A 25,465-nucleotide genomic window follows, 5' to 3' on the forward strand; every position below is an offset into this window, starting at 1 on the left:
AATTAATTAGCCAGTTTCGTTCATCATTATAAGTAGTAATAGGCTGAATTGAAAATAGGTATCCTAATTCTAATACACACAATGACTATTCATCATTACATTTTTATATTTATGTAGCCTACACAATACTATTCTTTTACACTGTAATCCTTTTGTTTTTAATATTTGGCATGTTTGTGTGATGCGCATTGTCTGTAATAAGCAAAGTCAACGCGCACTGTGGACGCGCCCAGAGGTGCAGTTTCTACCAACGCGCTCTAACAAAAAAATATTGCGCCATTGACTTTAGACTTTAGACCAGGTTTGAGTTGGTCTATGGCGTAGTCTATTTTCAGCTCCTTAAAATAGCAATGCGCCGGCAATGTGCCTGAACACACCTCTTTTTTAGAGCAGCACGCCCATGGGCGCACTAACTGGCGCAAATGCATTTACTAATTTAAGGACGTGGCGCTGAACAGGAAAACGCGAACGGTGCCGGACGCAAACTAGCAAACACACTTGCGCTGCGCCTTGCGTCGCATTGCGCCGGGTGTATTATAGGGCCCAATGTGTTCCTTCGCTTTCTGGGTGACCTGCATCACAATCTCAATCCCAATACAGCACTAGTTTGATGCACTTGAAACCTTCTGCCCTTATTCTCTCATATTATAGGCTATTCAGAGATGCTAGTTGGATTTAAATAACGGAGGCAATCAATGGTGTTCATCATTACAGCTAAAAACATAATCAATATATGCCAGTTCTTTATGAGAGCTTTGAGTTTTGTTTTGCTCTTTATGCACCAAAAAATAAATAAATAATTAAAAGAAAAGAAAAGAAAAAAAGTAAATCATGGATAGACAACCCCGTAAAAACCATGAACATTAAGAAATACTATTGTCATTATAATAATGATCATTATTGCCATTATTGCCTTGCCTTACCAAATACTAATAATTGCTTTTATTTTATTTAGTTATTTTACTGCCTTCAACATGGCACCTTTGAAACTCATACCTCAGAGTGGGGAATTTAGGCATTTTATGCCTTCCAGTCAGAAATATAATATGGAAGTAGCCTAACACAAAAATAATTTTATTTGAAAATTAAACCTAATTAACCACATCCATATTTAAAAAAAATAAAAAAATAAAATAATAATAATAATAAAAGACCAGTACTAAATCTTTGCATTACATAAAGCAATTTGTGATAGCTAATACACATATTGTCTATCAGCTGTTCTGTATATCACTCCTTTACAATCATTAAAATATATTCACTTAAAATACAGCATGTAAAAAGAGACTTTTGGTAATAATTGACTAATAGGTCCTATTAGTTAATGTTAGTTTATGTTAGTTCACGTTAACTAATGCAGATACTGAAACCTTTTTGTAAACTATTACGAAAACTTTCATTACATAACAATTATTATATATGGCTTTGCTCTGTCATTCATGTATTCAGAACTAATTACAATATTTCCAGCTTTACTTTTCCAGGGAAGGAAGGATTGAATTTGCCTTCCCATACTACCAAATGAGAGATATGTGGAGTTATTAATCATGAATATTAAAGAGGAAAATCTTTCACAAAAGTGTTGTTGTCATGCATGAATCTAGTGGAAATGCTTGTGTTTATGTTTTTGTGTCATAATTAAACTTAATGCTGCTTTGGTCAAGAAAAGAGTGATCCAAACATTTGCAGACACCTGATATAAATTTGTTAATGACTTGTATCTCACTGATCATGTTTTGCATATCCATTTTTTTTTTTATGTAAAAAGTAGTTTTGCTTTCGTAAATATATTTGATAAAGATTAACAAGACAGTGAGATCACATGGAGGAAAAAAATCTGCATCACATACCTCTATCTCTTTTTCAGAGGCGTAACGGTGTTCTGATGTCCCCATACTCAGTGACGTCATCAGTAGGAGAGCGCCGATTGGTTGCATGGTTTCAGGTGGGCGGAGCCCAACGTGCAGAGCAGGACCTCTACCGATGCATCACTCAGTCAACATATGGAGCTGCAGTGTCAAACTTTGCAGAACTAATCGTCAGAGGTATGTCAAATGTTCTTTCAAATTATGTCCTAGGTTTACTTGTTTACATGTGTGTTTTTATAAATAACTTAAAATGTGTTATATATGTCTACGCTGTAAACCCGAATAAGTTGGCAAAACTCAAAAAAATGAGGTATACATCATCATCAGTTAATAAAAGTTAATTTGATTGAACAAATTGTTTAATTTGAGTTTGCCCTACTCAAACCAATTAATTATTTTCACCATTAGGGTTTACAGTGATGCATGGAGCTATTGAATGCTTATTTCTGATTTGATGGATGTGTAATTATAAAGTATATTTGAGACCATAGATCTGACTATGTGAGACTGTTTGATTTAATCCCTTTTCTTTGACACATTGACATTACAGGAGTAGCTCTTTCAGCATTAGCCTGAACATTATATAAGCATTCTTTCACATATGAACAAAAGAAAGGCTCTCAGGAGCTCACATAAAAATCACATCCTTTTAATTTTCCCAGCAAAAAAGTTCAGAGTCCTTCACATAAAAATCAGTCTACAGGCTTTCATAGACAACCCAAGAAGTCGGGGAATGTCTAATTTTTAAAGTTTCATTACAAGCTGTTCACACATTGGCAAATACAAATGATGATATATATAATAGGATATGAATGGTGACAGAATTTACATTTTTCGGTGTACTAACCCTTTAAATTATGCTGTTTTAAATTAAATATTTAATCAATGTCAGATGGCCCCTTTTATGTCTGCGTAGAAAGTTCTCTACTAGAATAATGAACAATAAATTCCAGACTTTATACTTAAGAAAAGAAAAGTTTTTGGCCAATTCCAATAATTACAAATTCCATATATCATCAGTTTTATCAGGCTAGCAGTCAGCCATTATTCTTTGCTATCACCAGGTTATCTTCTTAAAGCACAGAACATTCTGGAATTTTCTGATCCCTCTGAACATCCAATCAAAACACCACACCTGAGTGTGTCTCCTTGATTTACTGTAACACCACATCCCCACCTAGAGATCTCTTCAGCAAAAGCCAAAAGCCTGAGTGAGTTGTAACCAATTTGACTAGAGCACTCGAGAGAACCGGTGGACTGATTACAGTCATATCCACCAATCAGAGACATATCTCACCCAAAAATAACGGAATTACTGGGGCAATCAGTTATGCAAATGACCCCATGCTGCCTCGTTATGGCCCTAGTAATGATTCTGCTCCCTACAAGTGCCTCTTGTGATGGTGGCATGATTGAAAGAGTGAATGACTCATGTTTCTACTGGAACTGAGGTAATGTCACTGAAAATCCACAAAACAAAAGGAGTAATCACTGTTGTTGTGTGGGGTGAATTGCGTACTTCAAATTGGCTACGTTTTATTATTTAACTTCCGTTATTAGCTGCTGAAGTGTGCTGTATTTGCGTCACAGTCTAAAATTTGATCACACTCACACACATGCACGCTTGCGAATAAAAGAGCAACACACCAAATCAAACCCATACAGATCATAATACATACTGTCATGAAACTTTACTTACCATATTAACATTTAAATTCTGATTTGCTTAACACACAAATCAGTGAGTTGGTGGAGTGAGGGGAGTGAGTGGGGGTGGATGAGTCATTAGACTCACTAAGTCATTAGATTCAATCTGAAAATTCATACAGTTTATACTGATCGTGTCTTCTGTTTTTTCATAGTCAGAATTTAAAGGGTTAGTTAACCCAAAAATTATGTCATTAATGACTCATGTCGTTCCACACCCGTAAGACCTCTGTTCATCTTCGGAACACAGTTTAAGATATTTTAGATTTAGTCCGAGAGCTTTCTGTCCCTCCATTGAAAATGTATGTACGGTATACTGTCCATGTCCAGAAAGGTAATAAAAACATCATCAAAGTAGTCCATGTGACACAGTGGGTTAGTTAGAAGTTTTTGAAGCATCGAAAATACATTTTGGTCCAAAAATAACAAAAACTACAAATTTATTCAGCATTGTCTTCTCTTCCGGGTCTGTTGTCAATCCGGGTTCATGACTCCGCAGTGACGTTGCTGACGTAAGATGCTGCTGACGTGTTATCCTGTGCGCTCGAGCTTTGTTTACAGTCTGAGGGAGACACACGCTGTATTCAAGCTATTCTACATTGTTTGTATTTTGGTATTGCTATATTTTTTAAAATGGTGCGTAAATGTGCATGTCGCGGATGACCTAATCGCCAAAAACAATGATGTAAAAGTGCATTACCAACGCCGACAGATGAAAGGATTCAATGGATTCAATTCAATGGAAAGGATTCTGGAAGAGAAGACAATGCTGAATAAAGTCGTAATTTTTGTTATTTTTGGACCAAAATGTATTTTCGATGCTTCAAAAACTTCTAACTAACCCACTGATGTCACATGGACTACTTTGATGATGTTTTTATTACCTTTCTGGACATGGACAGTATACTGTACATACATTTTCAATGGAGGGACAGAAAGCTCTCGGACTAAATCTAAAATATCTTAAACTGTGTTCCGAAGATGAACGAAAGTCTTATGGGTGTGGAACGACATGAGGGTGAGTCATTAATGACATCATTTTAATTTTTGGGTGAACTAACCCTTTAAGAATAGGCCTCCTTCCATTATGATTTTCAACTTTGATTAACTGCTGGACTTTATTAACTAACTTCTCCATTAGAAGCACATGTGAATAATACATAATTATTTGATTAAAAGTATAGTGATAATATTATTACAATTTAAAATAACTGTTTTCTATTATTATTTTAATATATTTTCTATTTATATTTTAATATATTTTAAAATATAATGGTTCCTGTAATGGCAGATCAAGGTTATTGCATTTTTCATTAGTTTTCATTTTTATTGATGTTTTGACTTTTTGTTTACAAGTTCAGTTTAGTTTTAATTAGTTTTTAAAGTGGGTTTGCTAGTTTAGTTTAGTTTAGTTTAGTTTAAGTTTTTATTTTTTTTTAAAGTTTTTACTAGTTTTAGTCTTTTTTTTTTTGTAATGTGGGTTATTTGTCAGGGGCAAGATTCAAAAAGGTCAGAAAAAGTATTGTGTAATGATAACAACTCAACAAAAACATCATACAATTTTAGAAAATATTCATTCAAAAATAAAACCAGTACATAAAATGTACAAATGTTCACATATATGTAAACATTCTAAACACTCCACAGTAAGTTCAAAATGTGTAATGATGTGTGCCAGTAAAAAAAAACTAAAGAGCCATCAGACTAAAGAAGACATACATGAACCGCATGTATTCAACCCATTTTTTGAGCCACAACAAGACATTTCTGTCAGATTGTCAGGGAGCTCAATCTGAGAAATGAACATGACAAATAGCAAAAAAAAAAAAAAAAAACCCTTTAAATACAGCTTTTAATTTTTTTTTTTTTTTTTATTGTGTGTGTGTGCCGTGGGTGTGTGTGTGAGTGAGTGTGCATGGATGAGAATGAGGGAATACACACCCTATACAAATACTACAGCTGTACAATTTTCACACCCTATACTAAATTTACCCTATACAATAGCCTACTTATCTGGATTGAAGAAGACATAACATTATTTAATATTTGAATCACAGCTTATATAGTGTTTTGACATTGACAGTGCATTTTACCTCAAACTTGCGACTATTTACTTTTTAAAGTAGCAGTCGCTTCTCGGGTCGACATTATTATATTCAGAATTGAAAATATTTTTATATCACTTTTTAATGTGTGATTGTGTAAAGGTGTTCACGAGATACCAACCTTTCGCGAACTTGCTTTCAACGTCGAGCATTTGTTCTCATGGAGACGCGGTGTGCACGGAGGGGAGGGGCTGTGTGTGTGTGTGTGTGTGTGTGTGTGTGTGTGTGTGTGTGTGAGAGAGAGAGAGAGAGAGAGAGAGAGAGACGCATGAATGAGAGACGCAGGGAAAGGAAATGCAGCTGAACGTTATTTGCTCTATGAAAGACATTGACAAAGACGAAAACTAAGGACATTTAATCTATAATTTTATTTTATTTTAGTTAGTTTTGCCAAACACACATTACAGTTTTTGGTTAGTTATCGTTTTTTTGTAATGCCTCGTTTTTATTTTTATTTCAGTTAACAACAATGTTTTTTCCCACCTAGTTTTAGTTTTTTTGGTCGTTTTCGTTAACGATTATAACCTTGTGGCAGATCAAAATTTTTAGCAGTACTCCAGTCTTTAGTGTCACATCCTTCAGAAAGCATTCTTATATGCTGATTTGGTGCTTATGAACCTTCATTTTTTTTTATATTTACAGTTGGAAATGGTTATGCTGCTTACTTATTTTTTATTTTTTTTTAAATGTGTTTTTTTTTTTTTTTGTCAGAATATTAGTAACACATTACAATAAGGCTAATTTTAGTATCAGCCACGAGTTTAGTTAGCACTCTGGGAGACTTAAGGGTTACAATGGGAGCTTCTTCGTCCTACAAACCTCCCACTCCTGTAGCATGCAGTGTGCCATTGAGTTGCCAAATGTTGACGCGGGTCCCTCACGTGAGGGACCTTGTATCTCATTCGGCGCTTCGGATGAGGAGCTGTTGTCGATCGCTGTATCAGAGAGTGGGCTTTCGTCCTCTGGAGAGGATGACGAGGTTAAGCTGCCCCCCTCTGGGGTGGTTGCTTGTGCCGAGTCAGATTCAGAGTTGACATCCATGCTTTCCCGGGCAACTGTGGGCATTGGGCTCGAGGGGAACCCGCCACCATGTCCCGAGCACTCGTGGTTGGATGATTGGTTCCTGGGTGCGGTGCCCAGTTCACTGCCCAGTGCCACTCCAGTGCCTTTCTTTCCAGAGTTGCATGAGGAGGTTCAGAAAACATGGAAGGACCCTTTTACTGCCCAAAGCCATTCTTCTGCCTCCTCCACTCTCATTACCCTCAATAGCGGGGCCGCCAAGGGTTTCATGGACATTCCACAGGTGGAGCGTGCAATTGTGGTGCACTTATGCCCGCAGTCTGCCACCACCTGCCGCAATCGTCCATGCCTCCCTATGTGTACTTCCACACATTACCTCCCTTCAGGCAGGGTGTGGTCTCCGTAGCGCTCCCCTCCTTTTGGACTGGGTACTAGAGGTCTGCATGGTAAATCACTCTCCCTTTTTTTTTTTTGTGTGTTTTTTTTTTTCATCCCGCTCCTACAAGGTTCTATTATGCAAAAAAAAAAAAAAAAAATCACTCTGTTCACCCACTATCTGCTTGTAATGATTTTTTTTTTCCTGACCCAATGGGTCCCACTGAATTTAGATTTTTCATTCTTCTCCAGAATCTCACATTTAATCTTCTCCTAAATAAAGAGAGTGACTGGAGATAACGATTATAAAATGTTGGATAGCTTATACAAGATTTTTATTTGTTATTTGTCTTATGATGCTGTCAACACTGTTGTTGCGACCCGGCTCAAAGTCACAACATAAAGAGGACACTTCACAAAAAGGAATTCAATAAAGAAAATATAAGTTCATTCAAAATTATTCAAATAATGTCTAGTGTCAAAATATTAAAGAAAAATAAAAAAGAAACAACAAATCAAATCACAGTTGGAAAATTGGGTTTGTGGAGTTGTGGAAACAAAATAAAAGGGACACAAAATCTCAACCCACTCTTCAAACAAAGACACAAACAAAGATATGAGAGAGTGAGCTCAAATCCATGAGCCTCTTAAATAGAGTGCCACAGGTGCGGCCCATAATCAGCACTGGAGTCCTGCCCATCAAGGAGGAGCCACTGTACCTGCAATCTCACAACAATAACAACAACAACAACAACAACAAAGAAAAAAAAAAGAAAAAGGCAGGGCTGTAACGTTGTAAAAAATGTTACAGAGAAAAAATGTCACAACAAAAAATAGGCTAAATTAAATACAACATCTGTCCCTCAAAACTATAGGCTGAGCTAAAAATACGAATATATGAAAACTGTTTGCTTACTCGCTATATTGCAAAATTAAATGTTTTTTTTAACATCCACGCAAGAACAGAATGTCACTGATTGACGTTTCAGTAGGCTACCGAACGTCTCTCCTCCAAAATCTGACCACAAAGGCGGAATGTTCTTTCTGCAAAGAACTGGGATGCAAAGAACATATCTTGCTAGGTTGTCTTGCATTGTTGAATGTTTATGGTATTTTTTGGTTGGCAATTTCACCTAGTTATTCTCCTGTTTGTGCTGTTTACTGAATTAAACGTTCTCTTTGAAGATTTCCTTTGTCGTGTGCTTGATATCAGCCACACATTGTAATAATTAGCTCTATGCAACTGTTTATTGAGCCTTTTTTTAAGTTTTAAATGTCACTTTTAGCACTGAGCATGTGAAGAACAATTCACAGCACTATCTACTCCAACAGACACCCGGTAGAAAGTAACATGATTTAGAAACAACAATAAACTCTAACAAGATGAAGTCCTTTTATGCAAAACCATAGATCTTTATCTATTGAAGCACAAAAATAAGTAAAAGAAGACTCAATTCAGCTTTATTTTGAGCATGAAATTTGTCATCACTTTTATACATTTTCCAGATTTGTCAAGCCAAGATGTTCAACCAGTTATACCTTGTATTCTGCAATACATACAGTAACAGATGCATCAAGTCCTGGAACATCTTGTCCAAGTCGATTGGAAGTAGAAGGGTCTACCAACTGCAACTTTTATAAATGCCACTTTCCAATGGGGGGTTAAATATGCTCAGTGGCTTTGCAATTATTGTCAGCAGGCAAGCGTGAGAGGCAGATACTTTTTACTCATTCTCATTGTGGAATGAATTTAATACTGGCCAGAAATCTTGTAATGGAACTCTGCGATCAGGCATGTTTCTGCATTTATGCTCCTATTAACTTGTTGATTCATATTTGCTTTATATGCACATAGTATGATTAACCACAATATTTAAAGTCTTATACAGAGATGATGATTCATTTAAATTGCGAGATTAGAAAGAATAAGCAATCATGGTACAAGTTTAATTTATTTGAATCTGACACTCTCAGATATCAGTAAAAAAGCTTTCACTGATTAAATTTGAATGTTGTGGGAAATATGCTAAATATGCTTTTAATGCATGAAAGCTGCTTCTATCTGACCTCCCACAGCTTTTTTTTTTTTTTTTTTTTTGTAATTTACTTTAATCTGAGATCATTTCATTGATATTTTTCTATGAAGTCCATGCTCATAAAGCATTATACACTGATATAGTATTAATTAGTCAGTCTTATGGTTCCATTAATGTATTAAAAAATATGCTTTTTTTCATTGTTATATTGTTATTATATTATAGTTTACAATGATTGATTACTAATGCAGATATATTTCAGTTCCAAATAAATTAATTCGTCTGTAATGCATGATGAGTACATCATCATGATTTTTTAACATTTACATTAGGAAAATTGCATCCTATACGTTCTCTTTACTTGAAGAACCCCTGGGGTTTTTAATGTTCTTTATATGTCTATGTTGTTGTTTTTTAATAAAACTGCAGTGTACCAAAGAGTCTCAAAAACGTGGTTTGAAAAACGTGGTCCTGTTTCCGACCATCATAAACCAATAACCAATCCGTCAAAATGCGGGACGGGGCTTTTCCTTTCATTCCATGCTCTGTGGGCATTTTAACACAGTGATCACAATCAACACGAAAACCCTTTTTAAAGAATAGTAGTAGCGTTTACTAAAGGTGTGATTGGGTGGAGATGAGGACTAATTTGCATATGTATTCTTAATCCATGTATACTTAATGAAACAAGGGTATAGAGCTACATTCAAGCTAATTTAAGGCATGATTAATTTATTTTCACAGAAAAAAAAAATATTACAAATAAATGTCATTTTGATTACAAAAGATGAGTTTTAAGGGTTACAATTACTGACTGCAGGGGGACTTTAGAGCCATCAATGATGCATTTATAGGTTAGATACTGTATTATCACAGTATTTAAGATTAATCAATAAGGCTATTATCAACAATATAAAACAATTCACTTATTTAACATTGAAATAAATCTGCATTACTAATAATTAATTACAATTATAATAACAATGCATGATGCATCTTTGCATTCATGGAACCGCATCTGACTGATTTATTAAAACAATGAATCGGGATATATAATGAATTATGAACATGTGATTTGCAATAATAAGTTATTATAACAATAATATAAATGCATGTATAACCATTATTATGATGAAGTATATGTCTTGTTGTGCCTTTATAAATGTATTAATAGAATAGTTGGTTACAGTTGGTATAAGTCAAAATTCCACTTGCATAATTATTTGTTTTACAGTTGTTTTCATTTGGTTTGTTTATTATATATTGTATTGTAATAACTGTTAGATAACCAAGTGAACACCCTGACAAAATAAAAACACGCTGACACACATTTCAGACAAGAGTCGCTAGATAAAGGAAGATTTTAACTCAAAACTTGACAAGCTGAAGTATATTGGAATGTACATGTTTTTCATATAATTTCATATAGTTTATTGTAAACAATATTTTTTTTAATATATTTTTTGTTCGCCTTTACACTTGATTTATTAGGGCCCGAGCACCGATGGTGTGAGGACCCTATTGGAATTGCTCAGCCAAAATTTTCTTCTTCTCCAAAATGAATCACATTTTTGAGGGCCTAAACGTTCTCAAAAACTCATGAAACTTTGCACACGCGTCAGAGGTGGTGAAAATTTACATCTGATATGGGTTTCAGAATTAGGTGTGGCAAAATGGCTCGATAGCGCCACCTACAAAATTTCAATTAAGCGCCCTTCGTGCTACGTTTCACATACAGTTATGAAATTTGGTAGACAGATGTAACAGCCAAATACCGACAAAAAAGCCCCTGGGTTCAAAGTTTGTATACCCAACAGGAAGTGAGATATTTTGAATTTTCTCTACAAAATTTGGGCAGTTTTTGCCAAATTTTTATTTTTATTTGGTCAGTCTAATCTAAAGGCCTTTGCGATGTTAAATTGCGAAGATCTAGAGTTTTCGCTGAAGGGCATGTCCGTGGCGGCCTGGCAAATTTCGATGTTTCGCCATGAAACAGGAAGTTGTTGTAACCCGGGCATACAATGTCTGATCTGCCCCAAACTTCACATGTTTTATTAGAGTCCTGACCTGAAGACATCTATATGACAATATTCAGTTACAGTCATAACGCCACCTGGGGGCAACAGGAAATGACATGTTTTACACTGTGATTAACTCCTCATAGAGATTAAACCAGATCAACATCATATATGGCCAGTCTAATCTTAACGTCTTTGAGATGTTAAATTGCAAAGATCTTGAGTTTTTGTTGAAGGGCGTGTCCGTGGTGACCGACAAAGTCTGATGTTTCGCCATGTAAGGTGAATCACTTTCTTGAGGGCTGAAACATACTCGAAAACTCATGAAACTTTGCAGATACGTCAGAAGTGGTGAAAATTTACGTCTGATATGGGTTTCAGAATTAAGTGTGGCAAAATGGCTCGATAGCGCCACCTACAAAATTTCAACGAAGTGCCCCTGACACTACGTTTCACGTACAGGTATGAAATTTGGTAAACACATCTAACAGCCCAATACTTACAAAAAAGTCTGTTGGAGTGAAATCTGAAAACCGACAGGAAGTGAGATATTTAGAATTTTATTTGCAAAATTTGGGCAGTTTTTGCCTTTTCTAGGCGTTGTACTTTAATGAACTCCTCCTAGAGCTTTAATCAGATCAACATCATATTTGGTCAGTCTAATCTAAAGGCCTTTGAAACGTTAAATTGCGAAGATCTGGAGTTTTCGCTGAAGGGCGTGTTCGTGGCGGCCTGGCAAAGTTTGTTGTTTTGCCATGAAACAGGAAGTTGTTGTAACTCGGGCATACAATGTCCGATCTGCCCCAAACTTCACATGTTTTATTAAACTAAAAAACTAAACTTCAACAAGAATGTTCATAAATTTGGCTTATCTAAAGTGACAGTAATGCAATATAAGTTGGATAGATAATCCTAAAGAAGATTTGTTGACATAAGAGTTAAAAGTGCTAAAGTCAAACCCTGTCAAACCTTGTGTTGGTTCTTTCTGTGTATAGCTGCAGATCCTTCTGAAGAAGATTAGAAGCAAACACCTGAAGTTTATATCACCCTTTAATACAGACTGAGGCCAAATAAAGCAGATGATCCTCACTGCAGAACACGAGATCCAGGGGCGAGGTTGGATCCAGATTCAACTCCTAAACCTCCACCCCCTGAATCTGGATCTAACTCCTCCCACTTTACATATCCCTAAACCTACCGTCTCCGCCCCCTGGATCTTGTGTTCTGCAGTGAGGGGCTACTGAAATAAAGGGTGATTCCTGTTCAAATGCACCCTGTTTCAAAACTTTTTTTCCTTCTCCTCCTGTACTCTTTTGTAGTCCCACCCACACCGATTGCTCCACCCCAGCTGCTGCGCTCTGGCCCCACCTATCTGATCATCCAGCTCAACACCAACTCTATTGTGGGTGACGGGCCAGTGATCCGGAGAGAGATTGTGTACAGGGCCAGTCATTCGCCATGGTCTGAAACACACGGAGTCAACTCACTAACATATAAAGTCTGGCACCTGGAACCAGATACAGAGTATCGCATCAGCGTTCTTCTCACCCGGCCTGGAGAAGGTGGAACTGGACCGCCTGGACCCCCGCTGGTCAGCAGAACCAAGTGTGCAGGTAAATGGAGCCTTAAGGTTTGCTTGTTGGTGGTTTAAATCTCAGACAAGCTGATGGATTTATGTTTACTGCATTAAATATATGACTGATGAGATGAATTTTTGCACACTATTCATTGACATTTTTTTTTTTCTCCCATGAAGTTTCATCTTTAAAACTCGAAACTTAGTTAACAACTTGTTGTTATTGTACATTTTCACACAACTGGAACACTTTATTGACCAATCAGCATCCAGGACCAAAACTATCCATTGTATATTTTAAATGCATCTGCAATTACTTAAATAAGAAGCAGGTGCATTGCTCAGCTGTTCCTTTATATAAAAATAATCATTATTATAAAATTACGTCTTTCTTGTTAGCTACTCTTGTTTAGATTTCTTGTCTAGCTTTCTTCCTCCTTAATTCATTTTTAAATCTTAATTAAAAATACCACTCAATGGAAATTGAGGGCAGATTTTAAGCTTTTATAGCAAGCTGTTTTCATACATACTCTCTATACTACCTATTTGGCAACTACAATGATTATATCTTTCCTGTAGCTTTCCTGTAGCTCAGTGGTTAGAGCATGGCACTAGTAATGCCAAGGTCATGGGTTCGATCCCAGGGATTGCACATACTCAGATAAAAATGTATAGTATAATGCAATGTAAGTCGCTTTGGATAAAAGCGTCTGCCAAATGCATAAATGTAAATGTAAATGTAAATATCTCATGAGAAAGAAAATGAGATTAAAAAATGAATTATGGGACATCATAGTAAAGCTACTTTTATATGTACTCCAGCATATAGATGTGCTCAACAATAGAAAACATTTATTAAAAGCCACAACATTTTAAAGCTTTGATTTTATTTATTCAAGTTGAAATAAGTTGAGCCAAACAGAGTCAAGTAGTACTGTATAATCACATTTACATTTTACACTCTGATTCTCTCAGGAGTATGTGTTCTTTTTTTGTTTGGCTGAGGTAAACTGGACCCAACTGTAGTATAAATGTACTTGTGTTATAACCTCGCTTTTGGACTTTGTAATGTATCACTGTCAAAGGTGCTCTGAGACTCTATTTATATTGGTTGCCAGTTGCAGTAGAAAAGCACAGCCCCTGAAAAAACACTGCATACATGTTGCTACTGTGGCAGACATCTTTATTTTTGGTACCTGCTGTTGATGACTGTTTGGGGTAGAGGTTGTTATGCTTTATTTTTTATTTTTTATTTTATTTTTTTTATTTTTTTTTACTGGATTATTACTCTGCATAATTTTATATGTATATCTTTAAATATTTATATTGCAATATAATATTGTATATCTTTTCCTCCGCTCAAGAAGTTATTTTCATGTAGGTATATTGCTAACATAACCTTATTATGACTGAAACTGTGTGTCCATGGATTGACATCAATTCAGACTTCAACACCCAAATCTGATTATATTATATTATATTATATTATATTATATTATATTATATTATATTATATTATATTATATTATATTATATTATATTATATTATATTATATTATATTATATTATATTATATTATATTATATTATATTATTATATTATACAGTGGTGGTCAGAATTATTGACACCCTTGGTAAATATGATCAAATAAATCTGCATCGTTTATCCTTTTCATCTTTAATTCATAAAAATTAGTAAAAATCTAACCTTTCATTGAAGGAAAAGAATTGAAAGTGAGGGGAAAATCACTTCATGAAATAAATGTTTTTCTACACAGGCAATTTTTGACTTTCCAATTCACCTAACCTGCATGTCTTTGGACTTGGCAGGAGACCCACACTAGCACACGGAGAACATGCAAACTGAAAGCAAAAACAGTGTTAAACACTGAGCCACCATTCTGCCCCTATATTGACAATAATTATTTAATTTGTTTAAGATTTATTGAAATATTGTATGGAATATTAGGCAGTTTGATTAACTTTTATAAATTAATTTTGATTAAATTAGATATATGCTAAATTAACATTTTAAAAATATTCAAAACCAGCTTGTACCTTATTATTACATAAAAGACACTAAAGGCCAGCACACATTATTTTCTGTCTTTATTTTTTTTTTTCCCCTTTGCTCTGTGATTTTCTTTCACTGTATCTCTTTCTGAGTGAAACAAATTAAATTTATATCAGAGGTCAAACTTCAGTTCTCAGAGGATGTGTGACTCTGTTTGCTGTATGTGTGTGTCATATCCAGCTGTTAGGCCATTCCTCATCAGGCCTGTGGGAGTTTTAGTAGATGTGTCTCATTAATTAGTGTAATCAGGTTGATTTGTCTTAAGGACTCTGAGGGAGGGCGGAGGTGGGGGTCTGTATGGTGGTCTGCGGGCATTCACAGCAGGGTTGACTGGGCATTGACTTTCTCAGGCAGCTCTGAGTGTAAACAAAATGTCTCACGAAAACATCAGGGTCAAATTTCACTCCTAAAAATCAAAATAAATAAACATAAGAAATTAATTTTTTGCATGAGAACAAGGAAGTCTATTTTTTTGTGAGTTTTTGCATTCATTTTCATAACAATTCCCCCCTAATTTATAATAGGTATGAATCGTAAAATAAAATGTTTGTTACCAGAATGCATCTAGGCAGTTTACTTTTATTTGTTATGACAAAATTAACTAGTTATTAAGTTGATTGATTGGAAACCCTTGCCTTTATATAATCCACTATAAAAGTATTTTTAATGTTCATTATGCCTTGTAATGCACCTTAATATACAGCATTATGATCTCATGAACAATTAACTGTTATAATTATTATAGTACTTATCTATTCATTTTTACACCTTTAAAAGCTATAATGAATTAAAACACATGACAAACTACCAGTTTGTAACAAGAATGTAATAAGCAATCTCCAAATATTTTGCATTGCATTTTAACTCTGGATACATTTATTTTAAAAGATATAATGCGTAATAACGCACATTATGAATATGTTTTAACACATTATAGATAAAGACAAAGTAAAGTGTTACCAGATTATTTTCCTATAATGCCAAGTGCTATCATATTTAGACACACACACACACACACACACACACACACACACACACACACACACACACACGCACGCACGCACGCACGCACGCACGCACGCACGCACGCACGCACACACACACACACACACACACACACACACACACACACACAAAGGCACAGGAGTCACTGGGCTCGTCTCCTGTCTTTCTCTTTCTCTGGGGTGGAAATACATGTCAGACTTAGATAGAGGGAATTAAAGTGACAGGAAATAGAGACAAGGACCCCTGCCTTCACACATGACATATGTAATTAACTCATAGCAGCTCTAATCGCATCTGCGCTGAGAGAGAGGAAGCAGAGAAATATATTATATGAACTATATTAAAAATAATTTATATGTAATGATAAATGTTTGAATTATCTATTAAATTTATTTCATTGCTCTCTTTAACCACTTTTCTAACTTTAGTTTCATACTTGTTAGTGAGAAGGTCAACTGTTCTTTCTCTCTGGCTCCATCCATCTGCAGTTCATGAATTGCTCTGTTTTCCAACAGAAAACAATTTTATGATTGTATAAAGAACCCATAAATTCTAATTCAGAGATTTGTCTTATTTTCCATCTGTTAGCTTTGAACTATATGCTCTACTTAAAGTTGCAAATTTGTTCCAAAGTTTTGTCAGCTTAATTAAGACTTAAGAATTAACAGTGAATTAAGATGAATTGTTTTAACTGATTTCTAAGCATCACATGTATATACTATTAAAAATGGGTTATCTATGGTCTCCATGAAATGGAAATTCACTATATTTATTTTTTAATTGCATATTACAAATCTTATTGGCCACGTAGACAGTACAGCTAAATTTGGTTGTCAGTTCACCATTTAGAGCTTAAACATGTTCTGTACAAACAGAGTTCAGTAACTTACGGGAGTGACTATCACATTCCACAAACAAATTAACCACAGCCGGTAGAGACAACTGCATTTACAAAAATTCTATGCATTGTGTATGAAACCAAACTGAACAAGTTGTAATGACGCTCTGTGAAGCAGCCTTCCAAGCATAAACAAAACACAGCACCTCTGTTGATGGTGGAACAGTTAAGACTCTACAACACAAGTCTTTGGTTGCTGTAATATTAATTTGGTCAAGAGTAGTGGATACCAAACATGCAAGATGCCAGAACATTACTATATGGTTACCACGGTCTCAATCATCGCATCGTTTCGTACACAGATCTATAAGCTTTTTTTTTTTTTTTTATCTTAATGGTTAATCAAAAATCTCATAATGCACTGTAACAAGCTCAGTAAAAAAAAAAAAAAAAAATATATATATATATATATATATATATATATATATATATATATATATATATATATATATATATATATATATATATATATATATATATAATTATATTTTAAACAATATCTCAATGAACACAAAAACAATTTCCAAAATGTTGACAAGACTAAGTTTAATATAACATCTGTTTAACTTATAACATGAAAGTACAGTTAATAATATAACTTAGATTACACATTTTTCAGTTTTACTCAAATTAGGGTGATGCAAAAATGAGTACACCCCACAACAAAAACTACTACATCTAGTACTTTGTATGGCCTCCATGATTTTTAATGACAGCACCAAGTCTTCTAGGCATGGAATGAGCATCTATCTTTTTCTTCAAGAATGACCTCTTTTAGAGCCTGGATGCTGGATGGAGAGTGATGCTCAACTTGTCTCTTCAGAATTCCCCATAGGTGTTCGATTGGTGTTCAGATCAGGAGCCAATGAATCACTTTCACCCTGTTCTTCTTCAGAAATCCAACAGTGGCCTTAGATTGTGTTTAGGATCCTTGTCATGTTGGAAAAGTGCACGACGACCAAGGGCACGGAGTGATGGTAGCATCTTTTCTTGCAGTATAGCACATCTGTGAATTCTTGAAGCCGTCGTTGAAATACAGCTCCCCGACACCAACAGCACTCATGCAGCCCACATAAGGACACTGCCACTACTATGTTTCACTGTAGGCACCATGCATTTTTCTTTGTATTCCTCACCTTTGCGATGCCATACAGTTTTGAAGCCATCAGTTCCAGAAACATTTATCTTGGTCTCATCATTTCAGAGTATAGAGTCCCAGTAGTCTTCATCTTTGTCAGCATGGGCCCTGGCAAACTCTAGGCAGGCTTTTTTTGTGCCTGGGCTTTAGGAGAGACTTCTTTCGTGGAAGGCACCCATGCATGCCATTCCTCTGCAGTGTTTCTACTTCTTTAGATAAGTGCAGTGAACTTGCATGCCAATTTTCTTCAACCCCCTTCTCATCAGAAGAGGCTCTGGTCGAGGTGTTAACTTCTGTGGATGGCCTGGGCATCTCCATGAGATGGTTGTAGTTCCATCTTTTTAAAATTTTTGTACCACTTTTGCTACAGTATTTCGACTGATAAGTAAAGCCTTGCTGATCTTCTTGTAGCCTTCACCTTTCTAGTGTAAATAACTTATTTTCTTTCTCAGGTCTTGTGACATTTCTCTTTCATATGGTGCCATTGCTGACAGCATGAAATGGGAAGGGGTTTTTAACACCCTTTTAAAGTCAACTGTCTGCTGGATACCTGTGTAATGAATAATTAGACTCCCTGAGGTTGAATTCTGGTTAAATTAGACATTTGTAGTCTAAAATTTAGTTTTACTCCAGAGACTTTCAGTGGGGTGTACTCATTTTTGCATGACCCTAATTTGAGTAAAACTGAAAATTTTGTTCTCCAAGTTATATTATTATATATATATATATGTATATATTATATATATAACCATACTTTCATGTTATAAGTTAAACAGATGTTATGTAAAACTTAGTCTTGTCAACATTTTGGAAATTGTTTTTCTGTTCATTGAGATATTGTTTAAAATGTTACTTTTCAAACAGGGTGTACTCATTTACGCTGAGTACTGTATTTAAAACCTTTCCACTTGGTGTTTGTTTTATGCTTATTAGATTACGCATGTGTCATTAGCTTAGCAACATGTAACAGCAAACTCAAATTTGTGTGGAAATGTGCATAATTCAGTTCCTCTTTTTGTCTATTCCAGAGCCCATGCGTCCCCTCAAAGGTTTGACGGCTTCAGAAATTCAGCCTCGTCAGCTGCTACTACAGTGGGAGCCGGTCGGCTACAACCTGACGCGCTGTCATACATACTCCCTGTCGCTGTGCTACCGCTACTCAACTGCTACTGGGGGAGGAGCTGGTGGGAATAACGCCACAGTGAGGGAGTGTCTGTCGGTGGAGAGGAACACCTCCCGCTTCACACTCCGGGATCTACCACCATTCCATGCCGTTCACGTGAGGCTGGCTCTGGCCAATCCAGAGGGCAAGAAAGAGAGCCGAGAAGTGACCTTTCAGACAGAGGAAGACAGTGAGTACTGATTTTTCTTTTTTTTTGGTCACCGTGAAATCAAAATTCAGTAACATATAATAGGTATATAATAAAAAAGTGCCTACAAATCATTTGCAAACTATTCATAGTTAATATATTGTATTCTATACATTGTTAATATTTATACTTAAGCTATTATAATAGTATTATATACTTAGTATATATTCTCATACTGTATACTTTTGTAGATTTATATATATATAAATATATATATATATATATATATATATATATATATATATATATATATATATATATATATATATATATATATATATATATATATATATATATATATATATATATATATATATATATAATATATGCCCCCACCCCTACCTTAAACTTCTAAATTATATAAAATATGTAACAGGCAGATGAAAAAATAGAGTCAGAGGGATTTATTGCAAAAACTGACAATAAACAAAACAAAACAAAATAAAAATTATTACAAAGGACTTGTGTTTCATTCCAATTCTTCTAAAGCCATATAAAAAATTTATGTGAGAAACAGATTGAAAACAGAGTATTTGAAAAAAGGTATTTAATTATGTAACTTTTGATTTTTAACAATGTATTAGTAAATGTTGAAATTAACATTAACTAGGATTAATAAATGCTGTAGAAGTACTGTATTGTTCATTGTTAGTTCATGTTAAAGCTGCAGTCCGTAACTTTTTTTGGTAAAACATTATCCAAAATAAATTTTTGAGCAAGTACATAACCAGCCAGCTTTCAAAACTATCTCGTTACCTTAGCCTGATTCACAACGTTAAGCTTATAATAATGTTTTATAATAAGATCGGTACTGGTGGGTTTCCATGGGAAATTTGAGCATGCAGCCGTTAGTCTTTGTGTCATTAGATCACGTCTGTTTACATGAAGAAGAAGTCCCAGCTAGTGGGCTATATGGCATGTGAGGATGCTGCTGGTAGCGGATCATTTTGTTGTGAACGTCAGTTCCTGGACTGCATTTCCCATAATCCTCCCTGCCTGTCACATGCACACTCCAAACCAATCACCAATTGCCACATACAGCTGCAGCTCATTACCTGGACTATAAAAGACTCACACACACACCACCACATGGTGAAGTCTTGTTTACCTTGTGTACAATTCTGAGCGTTTATATCTTGTCTGCCTGTCTGTTGTTACCGTTCCTGCCTGTTACCCGTTATCGACCCGTTGCTGCCTGTCCTGACCCTTGCCTTGTCTGCTGTTCTGTGAATGATATCTGCCTGTCCTGATCATTGCCCGCATCCTGACTACGACTCTGCCTGTCCCTTGCTGTACCTGTTTGTTCCTGTTTGACCCTGCCTGTATGACCACGCTCACATTCAATAAAAGCTTGCAATTGGATCCCTGCCTGAGTCCAGCTTCGTTACACATTTATTGCCTTTTCTGGAAGCAGCTGGAATAATTAAACTTATCATTTTGATCCTGGATTGTAATCCAGAAAGGTCCAAATGACAATCATCAGTGACAACTGGAGATTAACCCCTAGTCAAAAGCAAATAACTTCAGACTGCGGAGTGGCTACAGAAATTAAAATATACAGGTAACACTAATACACATTAAATACACAGTCACACAATGCTGATGTTGTTAACTTTAACAATTTGAGAACAAAGTATAACGATAATAATAATTTGCATGGTTTGATGTGATCTGAGCTAAGCGATCATTAGATGTAATCACTGATATTCATTGGTAGCACGATTGTAATGCTTTTTTTCAAAAAAAGTGGCAGACATGTTACAGATGACATTTTCCAGTGAAAATTTTCATTTTGGTCACACTTCCAAGACATAGAATTTGTGATTCCGACGTACAGTATCCACACCGATGTGGTGAGCAAACATTAGATTCATCTGCGCTGCGGAGCCGTACTGATGCACAACCCACGGAAAGATGATAATTCCGCAAATAACTGCAATTGCATGTTTCAAACAGAGGCAAAACTTATGGACTGCAGCTTTGACATAAGTAATTAAATAATGTTAACTAATGAAACATTATTGTAAAGTGTTACCAAAATGTCATATCTCATTCAAAAGATAAATCTAAACTTTAGCATGATGCAAACAGTCACAAAACACTTTAAATCCACTAGTATGTCACAATCAAAGGTAGTGTAAAGCCGCGGTCACACTAGACTTTGAACGTGCAAAATTTCTTCGGATGCTGTAACGGTCATGATATGACGTCGCGGTCTACAGCGTCTTTTTTATAAACATGAATTCAACACATAACTTAAAGTAATACATTTAAAATGTAAAAATACAGAACCTACTCGACTTTACTGCAAAAATATAATTCTTTTAATTCAGCCAAGAGGTCATGCCGTGACGAATCGATCTTCTACTGGTCGCACATCTTCACGTGATGCGAATTCACAGGTCAGAGTTCACCAAACTTGAACTTTGAAACACAGCGAAATGCGAAATTTTTCGCACAAGCTTGCGTTTCCGGTCTGACACATTTGCATGCGTTTGAATGGAAGTGTGACCGCACCTTAATGCTTCTTAAGGTGGCAGTTTTTGAATGTGTTTGTGATTTAAGTGTTACGGTGGATGCAGTGATTGCCTTTAGGTCTGTTCCTCACACAAAGCAATCATTTGACCTTGGAATACTAGGAATATTTGTAACCTTGGATATATTTTTGGCTTTAGTTGCATCTACCTGTTATATCCTGTGTTTTAAATTGTTTTATATTAACAAATGATTAGGTTTAGGGGTAGGGGTTGGGTTGGGTTGGGTTAAGTCTAGTGTAACGTAAATAAAATTGTTGTGGCTGATTAAATTGACAATCATAACCCAACATATAAGTATGTGAACCACTTGAATCTTTGAAAATGTTAATAATTTTAACAAAATAAGGGAGATAATACAAAATGCATGTTATTTTTTTTTATTTAGTACTGTCCTGAGTAAGACATTTTACATAAAATATGTTATCATATAATTCACAAGACAAAAAAAAATAAATAAAAAATAGCTGAATTTATTAAAATAACCCCATTCATAAGTATGTGAACCATTGATTCTTAATACTGTGTTACCTGGATGATCTACGACTGTTTTTTGTTTGTTTGTTTGTTTTGTGATGGTTGTTCATGAGTCTCTTGTTTATCCTGAGCAGTTAAATTGAGCTCTGTTCTTCAGCAAAAAATCTCCAGGTCCTGCAGATTCTTCAGTTTTCCAGCATTTTTTGCATATTTGAACCCTTTACAGCAGTGACTGAATGATTTTGAGATCCTTTTCACACTGAGGACAATTGAGGGACTCAAACTCAACTTTTAAAAAAGGTTCAAACATTCACTGATGCTCTAGGAAAAAAACAAAAAAAAACATGATGCATTAATAGATGGGGGGGTGAAAACATTTGGAATTTGAAGGTCAAGGAAAATTGTATTTAATTTGTCTTCCAGGAAACATGCAAGTATCTTCTGTTGCTTCCGAAGGGCAGTACTAAAAAAAAAAAAAAAGGGGAAGATATTCAAGTGAAATGAGAAAAATTTGGACCTCTTCATCCTGTTCAAAAGTTTTCACCCCTCGACTCTTAATCTATCGTGTTTCCCTCTGAAGCATCAGTGAATGTTTGAACCTTTTTTAATAGTTGTGTTTGAGTCCCTCAGTTGTCCTCCATGTGAAAAGATGGATCTCAAAATCATTCAGTCACTGTTGTAAAGTGTTTAAATATGCAAAAGATGGTGGAAAAACTAAAGAATTTGTGGGACCTGGAGATTTTTTCTGAAGAACAGAGCTCAGTTTATCTGCTCAGAATAAACAAGGGACTCATGAACAACCATCACACAACAACGACAACAACAACAAAAATCATCCAGGTAATGACACACAGTATTAAGATGGTTGGTTCACAAACTTAATAAATTCAGCTATTTTTTGTCTTATGGATTATATGTAAACATACTTTATGCAGAATATCTTACTCAGGACAGTATTAAATAAAAAGAAATAACATGCATTTTTTTGCACATTTTCACAGATTCTGCAAGTGGTTCACATACTTAATCTTGCAACTGTATGTTATAATGACAAATACCCCAATATATAACTCCACAATGATAAAATTCCCATTCCTCTCATGTCTGTGTATCGACACTAAAGGTTTCTCATTAAAAGCAAGGAGTTGTTTGTTTATCAATAAAGCGACACCAAAGGGTCACAATAATGACACTGAAGGTGCTTGACAATTCTTTTTTCAGTTTTTGACGCCTTGGGATTGACAATGGTTTGGTTTCAGTTGGATATACATCACAATTGGGAATAATCTTTGCAACTTCCTCTGATTTATTGCTTATTTATTAAGTGTTTTGTGTAATTTAAGTTACATAATCAATAATTCAGACATTTTAAATATGAAAACCACCATTTAGCATATGGGGGGACATTAATATGATAAAATCAGGCACTGAATTAACAGACCTTGCACAGCAACATTCATAAAGGTTTTAATAAGATATTATTGACTTGATTGAAAGCACCATCATTTTCACTTCAAGGACTGTTTTGTAAATTCATAAAGCATTTTATCCATTAGCGTTAAAGAACAGTTTTCTTTAGAGCAAACTCCTAAACAGCTCAATGCATAATGCAGTCTTTTAAATTCTGACGAAGAATCACTTAATTACACTACTTATCTCCATGTTGTTCAGAAACTTTCTAAGTTTGATTAAACTTTCATTTACCCAGAGGTTTGTTTATTATTTATTTATTTATTTTGCACGGGTCAGTAGCCATAACTCATCCATCTTTGCAAATGCATGTATTTATCTGAGCAATTATGATGTGGCGACCGCACCAGGGCCCAGTTTGCCCGCAGTGCTCAAAGCCCAATTATAGCAACAACACAAATATTGACTCACAGAATACCACGCTTCAGCATAATTAAATGGAAGATCATACTTTTAAATGGAAGTATGTGAAAAATTAATAAGAAAAGGCCACCAGCAAAATGGAATAAAGATTCCTGCTTATTTTTGCATTTTTATTTACATTGTGTGTCAGGCAGCACATTTTTGCAGGAGGTGCATTCTCATGCAAATGCATTAAGATGAAACTCTCAGAGGTCAAGTGAAAACCTCCCCATCTGAAAATGAACACAGCTCATAATGAATGCTCTCCATTTATCATTTTCTTTTGGTTTATTCATAAGTTTTGTACACTGATAGAGCTTGTTTGTGTTTGATGTGTTTGGTTAATTGGAAACAACATCAAGAACTGAAGTTAATGAAAGAATTAATTCTGCAAGTAATGTTAAATCACTGGTAGTCAGCATGCTTGCTGAAAGAGACAGTTAATGAGAAATGAGAAGCATGGAGGGATACTAAAACTCTCGGCTGCTTTTCAGCCTTTTCAGGCATCTGCATAGTGATGGGAAATGCATGGAATTTGAAGATTTTTTATTAGATTCCTAAATGTTTTGGATGACTACTCATTTTTACTAGTCTGTGTTTACTTAATCTCACCACATAGTAATGTTTCAAAAGACAGTCATGACGGTTCTTGAAGGGATAGTTCACCCAAAAATTTAAAACTGCAGTCCACAACTTTTTTTGTGTTAAAAATGTACAAAAATTATATAATAAGAATATACAACATGAATCCATTTTCCAAACTGTTTTTTTTTTTTTTTTTTTTTTTTTATCCTGAATCATTATGGTGCACTTATAATAAGTGTTTATATTCGGACTATTTCAGACCAGACTGGTAGGACTCACCGCAGAGTATCACAGTAACTACATGACTCGCCATAGACATACACGGAGAAAAGTAGCTCCAGCTAGAATGTTCCTCCGCAAGACGCGTGCAGTTCTGTTTATTAACCACTAGAGGGCCTAAAATCGCGGACAGCAGCTTTAAATTATCACATGATTTACTCACCCTCAAGCCATCCTAGGTGTATATGACTATCTTCTTTCAGACAAACACAATTGGAGATATATTTAAAAATATCCATAGTCCTCCAAGGTTTATAATGGAAGTGAATGGGGGCCCGCATTTTGAAAAAAATAAATAAAAATAAATGCAATTAAAAAAAAAAAAAAAAAAAGTAATTCATACAACTCCAGTTGGTTAATAAAGGCCTTTTGAAGCAAAGTGATGTGTTTTTGTAAGAAATAATATCCATATTTAAAACTTTATTAATTCAAATAAGCAGCTTTCGGTGGACGACCGTACACATACTGTGCAAATCGACTTGCGGCAAATGAGTAACCCCTGACGCGATGTATGATGCAGGATATACGA

General features: G+C 35.2%; 1 protein-coding gene across 1 annotated transcript in view; it reads left to right on the forward strand.

Annotated features, from left to right (window-relative positions):
- Positions 1–25,465, forward strand: part of ptprua (protein tyrosine phosphatase receptor type Ua) — a 320,172-nt gene that overhangs the window by 200,536 nt on the left and 94,171 nt on the right. The window contains exons 6-8 of the mRNA XM_067411023.1: positions 1,868–2,045; positions 12,449–12,742; positions 18,848–19,171. Of these exons, the coding sequence (XP_067267124.1) occupies positions 1,868–2,045; positions 12,449–12,742; positions 18,848–19,171 (796 nt within the window). The remainder of the gene's footprint in view (positions 1–1,867; positions 2,046–12,448; positions 12,743–18,847; positions 19,172–25,465) is intronic.

This window comes from Chanodichthys erythropterus, chromosome 15, assembly GCF_024489055.1.
Source record: "Chanodichthys erythropterus isolate Z2021 chromosome 15, ASM2448905v1, whole genome shotgun sequence".
Taxonomy (NCBI): domain Eukaryota; kingdom Metazoa; phylum Chordata; class Actinopteri; order Cypriniformes; family Xenocyprididae; genus Chanodichthys; species Chanodichthys erythropterus.